The 14,644-nt window shown below is 41.2% G+C and overlaps 1 protein-coding gene across 1 annotated transcript in view; it reads left to right on the forward strand.

Annotated features, from left to right (window-relative positions):
• Positions 1 to 14,644, forward strand: part of PARD3B (par-3 family cell polarity regulator beta) — a 2,091,605-nt gene that overhangs the window by 638,667 nt on the left and 1,438,294 nt on the right. The window contains 1 exon segment of the mRNA XM_029606318.1: positions 12,858 to 13,029. Coding sequence (XP_029462178.1) covers positions 12,858 to 13,029 — 172 coding nt within the window.

Raw genomic sequence — 14,644 nt, forward strand, 5'->3', positions numbered from 1 at the left:
ATTACAGACAGTGAACAAACTGTGTTGTTTCAAAAGGTGAGGGATAAACACAGAGGAACCCTGCTGGCTGGCGAATAGAAATGAAGAAATGGGGTAACTTTTGTATAACACACAAAGTTTACATTTCTGCTTGGGAGGTTACCTACTTGCTACTACCCTCAATAGAAGACTTGGGGATAGCTTGCAAGGAATGGCAATTATTACCTTAAAACTTTCTGGGCATCCTAGATGGGCCATTTTGGTCTTTCTCTGCTGTCATTTACTATGTCACTATGATTTGAACACAATATCTTATTGAAGGAGAAACTCACAGGAAACTTGGCAATCTCATTCTGATGTCTAAAAAAAAATAGTAAAAGTTTGATAATCCATTATTTATCCTGGATATTTTTTATGGTGTGCTCTAGGCATGGGAAGTACTATAACTTGATTTAAATAATGCATGTTATTGTGCTGAAGCCTAATTATGTGGAATAAGTTGTACTTATTCAGTGTGAACATCTGGTTTTTAATTTGTTCGGTGTTTCTTTATTTCAGAACTTACAATGTTTTTTAAATATTGGCAAGCTACGGTACTGTTGAAGTCATCAACACCTACAATCATGAATCAATTTTTCCTTTATTTAGATCTAAGGGTTATAATAGAGTTGGTCATAGAAAATTGAACTTTTTATTCCTGCATATCTTAGTAAGTTGGTGTCCTGACTGAGCTGTCTCATAAGCACAGACTTTTTACAGAGGGAAAAATACTTTGATAACTCTATTAAAATATTGTAAGATGGTGGAGAAATAATTTACATTCCTGAACCATTGTGTTCAGTAGGGAAGGATCCACCAGGAGTTTAATCTGAGTCCCATGCTCTCTAATTTCCTAATGCAAAAACTGTATTTTCATTCAAGGTTAGTTGATTCTGGGTTTTCTCCAATATCAATTTTTATGCATTGGTTGCAACTGAATCCAAAGTGGATGCCAATACTACATATGATAAAAATCTCGAACAATCGACTTCCTATCAGTAGGCACCAATTCGAACACAATAAAAAAATATATTGTTAATACATTTCTTTTATTAATGGGAGTTATTTTAAGTGGGCTTTAAAGATCATATTCCTTTCCCACTGAGAGAGGGTTGCAGGAGGTTTTAATTAAAGTAGTCACCATTGTTTTATGTCTCCACCGTACTGTAAATGAGCAGGCAGTTATGATTTTTGCTTTCTCTAGCTCATTTCCATACCTAATCATATCTGTTCATTTTGGTATTTGTTTTGATTGACAAGTAATGAAATCTGTAATGTTATTCTAATTAAACAGTGTTCCCCTGTCAACAGAGCTGTGATTTGGTCTTCTGAATAAACAGTTTTCATTGGTGCTGCTGTATTAGAACTTTTTAGTTTTATTAATGATCTTACAAGGATGCATTTCTGCACTGAATGTTTGCACCTTGGCTTTCGTTTTTCCTAACATTCTAAAATGCAATTGAGTCTACCAGTATTGTAAAATAAGTGTCTAGGGGTATTCCTGCTGGTACAGACTGGGAGAAAACACAAATGAATTAGCCCTTGCTATTGTAACTAGTTGCTTTGTTATCCTCTATCCACACAGCTAATGAAATTGTGGCATCACCTTCATTTTTTTTTTCCTAAACGTTATCAGTGTTCCTTGTAACAAACTGAAATGGAAGAAAAATTAGTGGAGAAAATAATTTTTCCCACAAATTTTCTCCCATTTTTGTTAGTTACAATATGCAGTGATAAATTCAAGGGAAAAATAAAAATGGAAAACAAAGATCCCTAAAATTTTGTATTCTTAATCTGCGTAAAATGTTCATTTGTTGACGTCATTCTGCCCATCCATGAGAAATTGTACTTAGAGCAACATGCTAAATCTTTTCTGTCGGTGCTATTAAATATGAACCATTGACTTCGTGTAAGTTATTGAGACTGCTAGCTATTTTAGTCCTTAAAATGTTTTATTATAGTGGGAAACTCACCTAAGGGCAAGTTTAGTTTCTCCATGGGCACCTAAGAAATGTCTTCAGAATTTTCTTCTTTTAACTTCCTTTTAAAAAATGTTTTCTAAACTATTTTAATTTGGCAGTAGCCTTTTTTTTCTTCTAACCATCTCCAAGCAAAAGGCTTCAGGTTTTTAGGGTTGCTCAGCCTATAATTTAAAAAACTGTCCCTCACAAGCATATCTGCTGTCTGAGAATGACCCAGCTGAGAATGTGTTCACACAGGCCTCTCAAAAGATGTAAACAGTGGAGGTTCACCTGAAAAAATGTTTTTCACATGTAACCACTGCGTCAACGCCTGGTGCGCATGGGCTCACGTGGGCAGTGATAGATTAAGTTTTCTGCTGCTCTTAGGGCACTGTTGGTGCTGCCAGATTCTCACTCCAAAAAGTCTTGACGATAGGTAACAGAAGATGTAAGGCACATTCGCATGGCTCTGTGGTAACTCAGCATAGATTCTGTAGAAAGAAGAATAAACCTCTGGTGTGCACTGGCAAATATTTCTTATCTTTTAAATTACATTATACAATTAGTTTTCAACCTTGCTTGTGTCTGTATAAATTATTTTGTTGGGTGTAGAAAAGGAAGGTAAAATAATAGTGTAGGGAGGAGATCTTCGGATAGAGAGAGGAGAAGGTTGAGAATATTGGGGAAGGGAGGAGGAAGAGTGAGGAGAGAAGACTGGTGATTGGGGAGAGGAATTGGGACTGGAAGGATGGAGAAGGGGGATTGCAGAAGGCTGAATCGGGAGGCGAAGGTGTGTGTGTGTGTGTGTGTGTGTGGGGGGGGGGGGGGGGGGGTTTCAAGATCTCTGGAGAGGTAGGAAGAAAAGGAGGTTCCTGGATCTGAGGAATAGAATCAGAGATCAAGCAACTGAGGATTTGAATTACAGCAGGGGACAAAGTGAGGAGAGAAATGTTCCCCTACCTTGCATCGCCAACCTAATTTTGCATACATTCCCGTACCAGGTGCCAATCCCTTCTCTCTCGTTAAAATGCTGTTTCTCCACGCCTACTCCCCATTTCCCCATTCTCCTAAGCACATGCCTTTGAGCCATTTCCTTCTCATTGTAAGCTGAAAAGGAACTGTCATCATATTTCTCAGTATAACTCTGTATAAATGTGGTATATGCTATACAAATAAACCATAATGTCCTAGTCCCTCGAATAAATCCTCCCCTTAATGATTCCCTGCTCAGTCCCTTCTAATCTTCTTAAAATGGTCCCCATTTTCTCATTCTGCTTCAGGCTCACCTCTTCCTGCCTTGACCCAGAGTGACAGGAGGTGGGGAGGCTGGATTGGGAAACAGATCTTCTTTGCTCTGCTATGTTTGCTCTAGTCTCACCCTCTCCCCTCTTGTCCCGGAATGTTCTGCTATGTCATCTCCAGCCTCTCTTCCCTCCCCGCCTGTTCTCTGCAAGAGGAGGGCTGGATTAGGGGAGCAGAGCAACTTTTCTTTTCTTTACTTTGATTGAGGCTCACCGCCTTCCCTTCTGTTCCCGCCAGGGTTCTTGTGAGGGGAGGGGCTAGAGCAGGAAATAAGAGGCTGGCTTTCTGCTGCGTGAAATTCAGCTCAGCCGGGGAGCAGGGAATCTTCAGTCAGCCTGTGGGCCCCCTTCTCTGGATTTTTGCCACCTAGGCACAGGTCTAGGATGGGAGATCATAGGGCAGGGCTGCACCCATGCTCCCGGATTCTTCTTGCACAGTAGTGGAAGAGTCAGAATTTCAAGGCCATTAGGGTGTTTTCTTCCTGGGTCCTCCTCTGTAAACAGTTCAGCAAAAACGATACATTGTTTTTCCTTGTATTTTGTGCTGCTATCTGTGTGTGTTGTGCTTCCCTATGTTAAATAGTTTAAAAAAAATAAATAATAGACTCCACACTGTAGCTGTTCAAAATGTAATCCTATATTTGTAACTTGATTGCAAAAACTCAAAAAAATAAATTGAGTGCATTGTGTGTTAATCGCAATTTGATCAGAAAAATAAAATCCATGAAATCACAGTCTTAGTCAATAGCAAGGCAGTACACCCTAGCTGGAAGGTACGGTCGGTCAGGTATACACTCCTGTGCACTTTCCCAGGACCTACTCCTATGGATGCAGTTCTCTCTCTCTTTTTCCAATAGACAAAACACATACGTTTCTGGCTGATTCCTTTTTTCAGACAGCAACTTTTGGGATCTGTCCCCTGTTAGCCAGCGCTTCTTCTTACTCCAATAAAGGCAAAGTCATTTTTCGCCAACTTTAGAACATAAGATGTTGCCATACTGAGTCAGACCGAGAGACCGTCAAGCCTAGCATCCTATTTCTAATAGTAGCCAACCCAGGATGCAAGTACTCAAAAAAATTGAATAGATCCCATGCTACTAATGCTGGTAATAAGCAGTGGCTATTCCCTACTTCAGTTTGACTAGTAGCAAGTTATGGACTTTCCTCTAGGAACTTATCCAAACATTTTTAAACCCAGCTAAGCTAACTTTCTTAACCACATCCTCTGCAAGGAATTCCAGACCTAATTGTGCACTGAGTGAAAAATAATGTTCTCTGATTTCTTTTAAATGTGCTACTTGCAAAGTTCACGGAGTGCCCCCCTCTAGTCCTTTTATTATCTGAAAGAGTAAACAAGTGATTCATATTTACTCAATCTAGTATTTTCATGATTTTGTAGACCTCCATCATAACCCCCCTCAGCCGTCTCTTCTCCAAGATGAACAGCTCTAACCTGTTTAGCCTTTCCTCATAGGGGAGCTGTTCCATCCCCTTTATTATTTTGGATATCCTTCTCTGTACCTTCTCCAGTGCATCTGTTTCTTCTAAAGAAATCCCTTTCATAATAAATATTTGGCGTAATGTCCCCCCCGCCCACACACACACACCTTTTTTTGGGTCTTCTTTCTTGCATCCTCGGTGAATCTCAAGAAATCCCTCTTGGACCTCAAGACCTGACCTCCCTAGGCCTGAAGGAACAAACACCCTGACAGGACTGGCAGTCCTCTCTGCTTAGACTACCCTCCAGCACCTCTCTCTTGAGAGAGATATCTGACCAAGAGAGCCTCTGTCCTTGGAAGGAAAGACAGGAAGAACCTCTGTTGAAAAGATAGGTTTGAGGGAACCCTGAGCCACGAGGCCATAAGAGTTTTATTAAACTCATGACACCTGCCATTAGAGAATATCAGATCTTCTCTACCACTCCTTTTCTGTAACCTCACCTGCAGGTTTGCTGAGTGCACAGTATCAGATCGAGGGTTTGAGTAAAATAAAGCTGATGGACATCCATTCTCTAATCACTTCCTTACCTCCGAAAGCAGATAATAGTGAGAGCACATGACTCTGAGCAAGACTTCTGTGTTTCAGCTTCTTCATTTTCTTAGCCTATTGGAAGTCTGTGCTGGTCCTGATGATGAGGTCCAGGAGATTTGACCTCCAAGAGTGGCTTAGCTGGACATCCTCTGTTTTATCACTTTCTTACCTCAGAAAGCTAGTAATAATGAGAGAGTGAGAGCTTCAGATGCTGAGCAAATCCATAGGCATTACATCTCCTGTATCAGTGGTTTTATTCCTTCCTCTCAAATTGTTCCTACAGAGTAGTTATTGGGGATTCAAGTTCTAGCACATTACCATTGGATACAGATGTTTCTCAGGGTTCTTCTCTTTCCACAGTTCTTTTTAATATGTTACCTCTCCATACTGTTGTGTCTCAGCTTATTTGTCATCTGCAAACAGTTTAAAATTCATTTTTATTTCCCCATCACAACTTAGTGCAGCATTTGATAAGCTTTCCAGTTGCTTTTTTTCATATTAGCAGATGGCTTTCTGCAAACAATCTTAAGATGAAGATTTTGTTAGTCTCTCATTCGGAACCAGACAATTTCCTAGATAGATGGTTATTTAATGATATTACTATTCCTATCAGGTCTAAAGCTAGAGATTTAGGCATTTTGATTTACTTTAAGCTTTCTTTGTTCCCATATACAATCTTTGGTAAGGAGCTTTCACAAACTCCGCCTTTTATGCTCCATTAAGTCATTCTTAAGTCTCTCAGATTTTAAACTGGTAACTCAAACATTGAACATGAACTCACTAGATTATTGTAATTCTCTGTATCTAGGCCTGCAAAAAATGTATGTACTACAGCTTATCCAAAATTCAGCAGCCCAACTAGCTTTGACACTTCATTTCATGCACATATCTCCCCAGTTTTGGATGCACTCCACTGGTTCTCAATAGAGCAGCAGATCCAATTTAAAATATTCTAATTTTTAAAGCAATTAAGGGTCTTGTTCCTCCTTTTCCCCAACCAGTTTTTTTTACTGATCTTTTCGTAATTTGTGCTCAACAGATTGTAGATTATTGGTGATTCCTACACATAAATCCACTCACTTAGCTGAGTCACATTCTCATATTTCCAGCATCACAGGTTATACCCTTTGGAATAGTCTCCCAGAAACACTAAAAATGTGAATAGCAATGGATTTTTCACCTTCAGACAATTATTCCAGCGGCTTAAACCGCAAAATTGAGTGGTCAGTATTTATGTGAATTTTTTTGCGATACTATTACATTTTCCATTTTGCAGTAGATATGCAAATTATGTAATTAGTGCGTCTGCAACACACAATGAGTGTGTATTCTTAAACAATTGGAACACACTAGCCCCTGTACTTCTCTCCTAGGCTTTTTCTTGTGATCTTCAGGTGGAAGCAATGCCTACAAATGTAATGCTAGGTATCCTCCCATACTGTTATGTCTCTACAGGTGCTATGGCTATCAGAGCAGATGAGGGGTTTTTTTACCCACAAGACTGGGAAGCTGCAGAGGCCGCTGGCTCTCCGGAGAGTCATAGAACATTTACCTAAGAGAGCTAGACATTCTTTTGCAGGTTCCTATTGGACCAGCACTGGGTGTGTCCTTAATTGAGACTCTCACTTATAATGAACTTTCAGAAAGCACACAGGGCTGGTCCAACAAACCTCTTGGCATCTGCCCTACTGAAGCTCTGCTTGTCAGCCCTCTGATTCCTGACCATATTCTTGCTTTGCTCTCCAGTCACTGCTCCAATGTACTTTCCTTGCTACTGTCATGACTCAGGGTGCATGGACCCTTGAGGCCACTATTAGATTGATGCAGCCTAACCAGAACAGAACACTGCTTAGGCTCCAATAGGCAGTAGCTGACTAGCGGGAAGGGCCTGGTCCAGAATAGTCCAAAGGCAGGAGAAAGGCAAGGCTGGAACACTGACAAAGAACTGAATCAGGAACCATAAAAGCACAGGATCAAGGAATCAGGACCTATTGCTCAGGCACTCACCGAGGGAGCTGAGCTTTACTTTATTTTAGAGTAGCAGTTATTTCATCAGTGTGTGCCACCGGAAGTCCTGGAGACTGGACCTATACTTTAAATCCTAGTGAGTGCCGAGTACCCTTAGTATAGGGTACAGGATGCAGCCTCAAAACAGGACACCAGCAACCATGCCAGGATATTGCCATAGAGGATATGACACCACGCCAGGCCCGAAAGGTACAGGGCACCAACCGGGGTATAGTCGGGAGGTGGTGGCATGTTACAGCTATTCAATTCCTGCTCCAGTGTTTCTGCATTGCTATATTAATCCAGTGTTCCTGCTCCACATATGTCTTCAGGCTCCTGTCTAGCCCTGGGGCTCCACCATTATACCTTAAGCTTCATCTCTCCATGTCCAAGACGACCCCGGATGGCCAAGCCCTGATAATCCTGACAGCTTGGACCAGCCTAAGACTGAGGCTAGGCCAAAGAGGAGCCCCTTGGTGTTTTTTGGCAATATGAATGACTGTATGAAATTGCATCAAGGGTTACAGACCCAATTCCATACCCTTTTGCAAAATGTTGTCTTGCCTAATCAATCATTTCTAGAACCACATATATTGCCTTCCAAACAGACTGACAGTTCAAGGAAAGAATATTGTGGGTTCTTTTCTAGTGCAAGAACAGTGTGTTCATGGAACACAACCACAAAGTAACTGCCTGATTATGCCCTCAAGTTATGACTTGCTCCTGTAGAAGAATGAGAAATACAGAGCCACGGTCATGTATAACTTCATGCTTGCAGTCAGTGTTTTTAGAATGGGCTCTCGCCCAACAGGAGCAAACTGTAAAGACTCCTCTTCAGGCTGAGCTGGCCCTTGTGAAGACTTCACTATGCTCCAGGTTCCTTCTGCAGTTCCGGAGATCCATTTCAGGCTGTTCCAGCAGCTTAAGCATATGCACCAGTGATCCCAGCTATCCCAGCAGCCTCAGGCCCTGCACAAGTGAAACTGGTTCCTGTTGCTCCTTCAATGAATCCATTTCTGGCTAATTCAGCTACTCCAGTGGCCCTGTGCCAGTTGGTGCCAACTACTCCAATGTCTCCTAGTCTTCCATCTTTCCAAAAGACTCACACCGGGCTCTGGGGACCCATGCAAATGGTTCCCAAACCACTTTAATGGCACTAACGGGGGACCGCTCGAGTTCATGGAAAGAATGTCAACTCTTATTCCAGAAATTCCCTCAGCAGGATCCTCAGAAATTCCCTCAGCAGGATACCTTAACTCCAGTAACGGAGTTAAGGTATCCTGCTGAGTAGCCTCCTTTCTGTAAAGGCTTTAAGCTGTGATTTCCCATCACTAAAGTAGGACAGTCCTCTTCCTGAAGACTAGTTTGTGGGAGCTTGATCTGGGGAAATGTCCACCTGTGCAACTATCCTTTGTTTTGATTTGCCTGGATTTAACACCCAGAGTGAGTTCTATTCCATCCGTGGCTCTAGTCCCTGCACTGGGGAGTTCAGTGCTGGCTCCAGAGTATCCAGTAACTGCTGTGTCCACAGCTTTAGCTCCAGCTGATCCAGCATGCTTCCAGCCTAGCTTGAGTCAGATCCAGCATCAGAATTTCCAGGATCTGCACTGGAAGACAGTCCAATTCCAGGGTTTCCAGCTTCTTCATCAGAGGATTATCTGGTCTTGGGATCATTTTCTCATTTCTATTTCGATTTCATCCAACTTTAAACAAGCACCTGTCACCCACAACCAACCATTGATTAAAAAGCATGGATTTATTGTCCCACAAGACTTTTCCACTGACCTTGTACCATTGCTAGATAATGACACAGAGGAATCTTCAGATGTGTTATCTATATGGGATAATGTGTTATCCACTTTTGATAAAGTAATACCTGTCAAGCAATTCACAAGGAAAGAACAACATATTGCTTTGTGGTTTACCATTGTCCTGCAAAATAAAAAATGTAATTTAAGGAAAGCAGAGCGCAAATGGCATCTCCACCCAAATTCCTCTAATTTAGACCTTTATAAGCAATTCCTAAAAACATATCAAGATATTCTAAAAGCTAAATGTATTCAAAATTAGCATTATAATTTAATAAACCCGGTGAATTATACCATTCAATTAATCCAATAATGAAACCTATCTCAAACCTCCCAGTTTTGCTTTCTACATCTGTAGGAATGAATATTGCTTATACTTTTGCAAACTTCTTTATTGACAAAATAATGTTAGAAATTCTATTCTTGCTCCCACTACTAAAATCAGCTACACTAACTGCACTAAACGGAACTATCATCAGGAGGTGAGGGAAATGGGTGACTGCGATGTGTGACCACGCCCCTCCCCCGACATCACTGTGAGCTCCGGCGGCGGTTGAAAAGCGCCTCACCATCAGGCGCCAGCGAGCGGGGAGGCCACCCTTCATCCTGGGCCCCCGCAAGAAGTGAACACCATCTTAAATAAAAAAAGAAACGGAACTATCATCAGGAGGTGAGGGAAATGGGTGACTGCGATGTGTGACCACGCCCCTCCCCCGACGTCACTGTGAGCTCCGGCGGCGGTTGAAAAGTGCCTCACCATCAGGCGCCGCGCGCTGTGCGTCAGGCGCCGAAGGGGCGCGACAAAGGTGCTCTCCCCTTTGTGCACCCCTTCGTGCAACCCTTTGTGCTTCATTTAATATTTTTTCTTTTATGTTTTCTGTTAAATAACCTTTTTTTCAAGTTCCTACCTTATGCCTTTGTTAACAACTTTATTATATATGTTCTCTGTATTTGACTATGGAAATATTTTTTCCTGCTTTTTCTGTTTTATGTAAACCGGTATGATTTGCATTTTAATGTAAGAATGTCGGTATATAAAAATTATACATAAATAAATAAATAAATAAATAACCACATCCTCTGGCAACAAATTCCAGAGCTGAATTGTTCGTTGAGTGAAAAATAATTGTCTCCAATTAGTTTTAAATGTTCTAATACTTCATCAAGGACACACTTTGTAAATTCTCCAACACAGTATGAGGTATATTTTAAAAAAGAGCGCGCGCGCGTACTTTTGTTCGCGCACCAGCGCTGGATTTTATAAGATACGCGCATAGCCACGCGTATCTTTTAAAATTCAGGGTCAGCGCGCGCAAGCGGCCTCGGAGGGAACTTTCCTTCCACCCCCCCGCACCTTCCCCTCCCTTCCCCTCCCTAACCCACCATCCTGGCCCTATCTAAACCCCCCCCCCCACACACCTTTATTCCAAAAGTTACTACTGCCTCCGGGCAGTAGTAACTTATGCGCTCCGGCTGTCTTCTGGTGCGGCAGGCCCCGACACAGGCCGCTGTGTCGGGGCACTCGGCCACGCCCCCAACCGCCCCTTTTTACAAACCCCGGGACTTACGCGCGTCCCGGGGCTTGGGCGCGCCACCGAGCCTATGCAAAATAGGCTTGGCGCGCACAGGGGGGTTTTAAAAGGGTTATGCGCGTACCTTACCACAAGGCACAGTTCTTCCATGCATTCATAATGGAAATGAATCTTACAATTAGTAAATGTTCAGCTAAACTTGCTTTTTAACTTAGAAAATTCCTCAAATACAATGCCAAACAGATTAGCCAGTCCAAAAAAACAAAATATTCTTATGAATGCGTATTTGCGCTCCTGACTACTTTCCAGATATTGCCTGCTTTCATCTTTCTGTGGTCTTTTGTAGTTTGAAAGCTAACCATTATTTTTTTCAGCTGTTACTTTATAAAACTATATTGGCCTCAATATCCTTTTTTTCCCCCTGTATTTACTTCTCTAACAATAAGGTTAGTACCTTTACAATATTGCCTTTTAATTTTGCCTTTTGTTCTTCCCTTTGATATTCCCGTCAAGCTAACAACTCCTTGAGGTACTCCCCCAATGTAACAGTTTTTAAGTAGTTTGTCACTTGCCTTAGAATGGTGTGGCAGTGATGGTTCATTCAGTGATCACAGGATTCTAGATGATTGTCTACTGTGACATCAGAAATACTGTCCCCCATTGGTAAATACCAGGTCCAGTAATGCCCTCTACCTGTGAGGTTTCCATTACCAGTTGAACAGTTCTCTCTACAGAGACTCCAGGATCTCCGTTTCTAGAATACACTGCAGCTGGAATGTCCCCATCAGCATTTAGCAGATTGAAATCACTTAGCAATAGCATCTCTCCTGTCATAACAATTTTGTGAATATCTTCCATTAAATTTCTGTTTCTCCTGTCTGTGATGGAGGTCTGTATATTATACTAACATAAATGGATTTTCCTTTCTCATCTATGCTGTTTCATAATTTCCTAAATATTGAAAATAGGGCTATTCATTGTGCATTGAATTGAAGTAGTGGGTATTAGGTATGCTTTTGAAAAGGAGCCTTTTTTTTGTTAGGAAATTACTTCTGACAATTCAGTTCATCAAAAAAAATGGAGAACTTAATCTGTAAAGTGACATGGTCTTAGTTTGAACTGTTTTTCTAAGAGAAAAAAAAGATTTGGGTATTTGATCATCTCACACAAATATATCATAGGGTCTTACCAAGTGCAAAAGCTTTTTTCATTGTGTGAGAACCATGGATAGAACATGAGATCACTTTTTAAAACTGGATTTGATTAGATTCTGTTTGATTTGTTGTGATTGTTTTTCTTGGGGTTGGGAAAACATTTTTTAAATCAGAGGCATTTGATTAGATGTCGTTCTTGGGCTCCTTTACATATGGATTACCATACTCTCAGACCGAACTCTAAAGTGCATTCAGCTGAGCACACTGTTTAACTCGCTGTTGGATGCATATTTTCTATGCGTGTCCACTACCTATGCTGTAAGGAGTGTAGCGGGTTGAAAACGCGCATCCAACCCCCACTGAAACTAATGACACTCATTATATGCAAATGCATGTTGATGAGGCAATTAGTAATTTTCCCAGATATAAAAAAGAAAAATGTGCAGCCAATCTGCACATTTTATGCTTAGAAATAGTGCCTGCCGAAGGGCAGGCGTTCATTTCTGAGCAGCCAGAAAATGTGTACAGAAAAGCAGAAAATTATGCTTTTCTGTACATCCTTCAACTTAATATCGTAGCGATATTGTCAGAAGAACCAAAATGTAGAACACAAATTAAAAAAAAAAAAAGTGCCGGCGGATTGGTTTAAGAAAATGAATGTTCAATTTTATGAGCGTCCCTTTTCCTTACCCGTGGCTGTCAGCGGGTTCAGAAAATGGACGCTTGTAAAACTGAGCATCCGCTTTCTGAACCCGCTGACAGCCACCTCTCCTGGGTTTCCGCTGCTAAGGAGGCACTAGGGACGTGCTATTGTCTCTAGTGCTTCTTTTTTAGTGTGACCCCCCCCTCAGGAGAGTTGGCTGGGCGTGCGTTGGGAGAGGGGGCGCTCAACAACGAGTGCCCGTTTTTCCACGCACTTTACAGAATCGGCCTGAAGGTTATTTTAAGTAATTTGTCTTCTTTCAGCCGAATAATGTAATGTTAAACTGTGTAAAGGAGATTCTTATCGTATATTTTATTTTATTTATTTATTTTTTCTTTACAGCTGATTGCTATCTTTGATGAACAGGGCCCTTACCAAAAGGCAGAGGGCACTAATGGCAACTTATCAGACAGATTCAGCCCGGATTCATTTGAGACGGAGGTAGCAGCTCAACTAGCAGCCTTTCACCCAATTGGTGGGGAAATTGAAGTCACACATTCTGCTCTGAAATTAGGTATGCCGGTATTAATTGTCATTTCCAGTATGCCAAATAATTTTTTATCATTCTTACATGACATACCTTACCAACTTTTCATTTTATTCTCATCATTCTTGCCCCACTTTCTGTTTTTAACTGACCAATTTATCTGCCTTCGTGATTGTGGCCAAATTACCATATATACAGCTTTAAGGGTTATTCCCTTTTTGTATCTGTGAGAGAAATGCTTGGTACATCAGGTCCATAGTGAGATGGCCTTATTACAGGCTTGAGATATATCTACTTTAAATGTGACTAGACTCATAGCAAAATATTTGGTCATTGCAGTAAGACACAAGAAAGGTTCTAAGGACTTTGGGGCAATAGTGAATTTTTGTGCAAAACATTTTGCCTGGTTCCTCACTGTTTTTATAACTGTTTACCTTTAATGCAGTGGAGGAATAGCCTAGTGGCTAGGGCAGTGGGGAGACCAGGGTTCAAGAACCCATGTCACTCCTTGTGACCTTGGGCAAGTCACATTACCCTCCATTGCCTCAGGTACAAACTTAGGGGGTCATTTATCAAAATGTGCTAAGGCATTATGTGATGTCTCCTGCAAGGCCTGTTTGAGTGGATTTAAAGCTCCTGGAGCACGGGGGGGGGGGGGGGGAGAGAGAGAGAGAGAGACTAGCCAAAGTGTCCTCTCCCTAGATAGGTATTTGTATCCCTATGATAGGCCCACCTAGTAACTCGAGGTGAGGTTTAGGTATTAGTGCAGGGGGTTAGGGGCCACTTTGATATTCAATGTGAGACGTACGAACAGAACAGTGCTCTCTTGTGAAGATTTGATGGCCTTCGGAGTGAGGAATCTCACCCAAAGATGAGATTTGTGCAATGTTCTCTCCACCTAGCTTGATGGACTCTACCTGGGTAACATCAAGCTAAGTGGAGAGAACATTGCCGAAATCTCATCTTTGGGTGAGTTTCCTCACTCCGAAGGCATAAATCCGAAAGCATAAATATTAGCATAAATCACGCCCCTTTTGCTATCGCATGCGATACTTATCGCATTTTGATAAATCCAGGCCTTAGATTGTAAGCCCCCTGGGGATAGGGAAATACCTACAGTACCTGAATGTTTTCCGCTTTGAAGTGCTGAAAAGCAGAATATAAAAAAAAATCCAAATAAATAAAAAAAATAAAGTAATAAACTGTCGATTCGCAATATCTTCAATTTTTATTTCACCTATTTTGTTCCAATTACATTGCTTTCCCATTGAACAACATATACAATTTAAGGTACTAGTTCTCATTTATAAAAATGTCACAGGGTGTAGGTCCATCACATTTATCTGTTTTGTTTTTTTGGGGGGGGGGGGGGTTAATATAACCTTCCAGAACTTTTCGCTCTGCCAATGATTTTCTACTGACTGTGCCTTCTTTAAGATGTAATATATTGAAAATGCCCAGGAGCAAGTTTTTACCAATCATTGGGCCAATAATGTGGAATTCTCAGCCAAATGAATTATGTCATATTACAGATATTAAGATATATCATAAGCAATTAAAGGCATATATATTTCAGGAAGCGTATCAAGTCACTTTTAGTCAGGTTATTTTATGATATATGAATATTTTATATGATTAGTTA

Source organism: Rhinatrema bivittatum, chromosome 6 (assembly GCF_901001135.1).
Source record: "Rhinatrema bivittatum chromosome 6, aRhiBiv1.1, whole genome shotgun sequence".
Classification (NCBI taxonomy): domain Eukaryota; kingdom Metazoa; phylum Chordata; class Amphibia; order Gymnophiona; family Rhinatrematidae; genus Rhinatrema; species Rhinatrema bivittatum.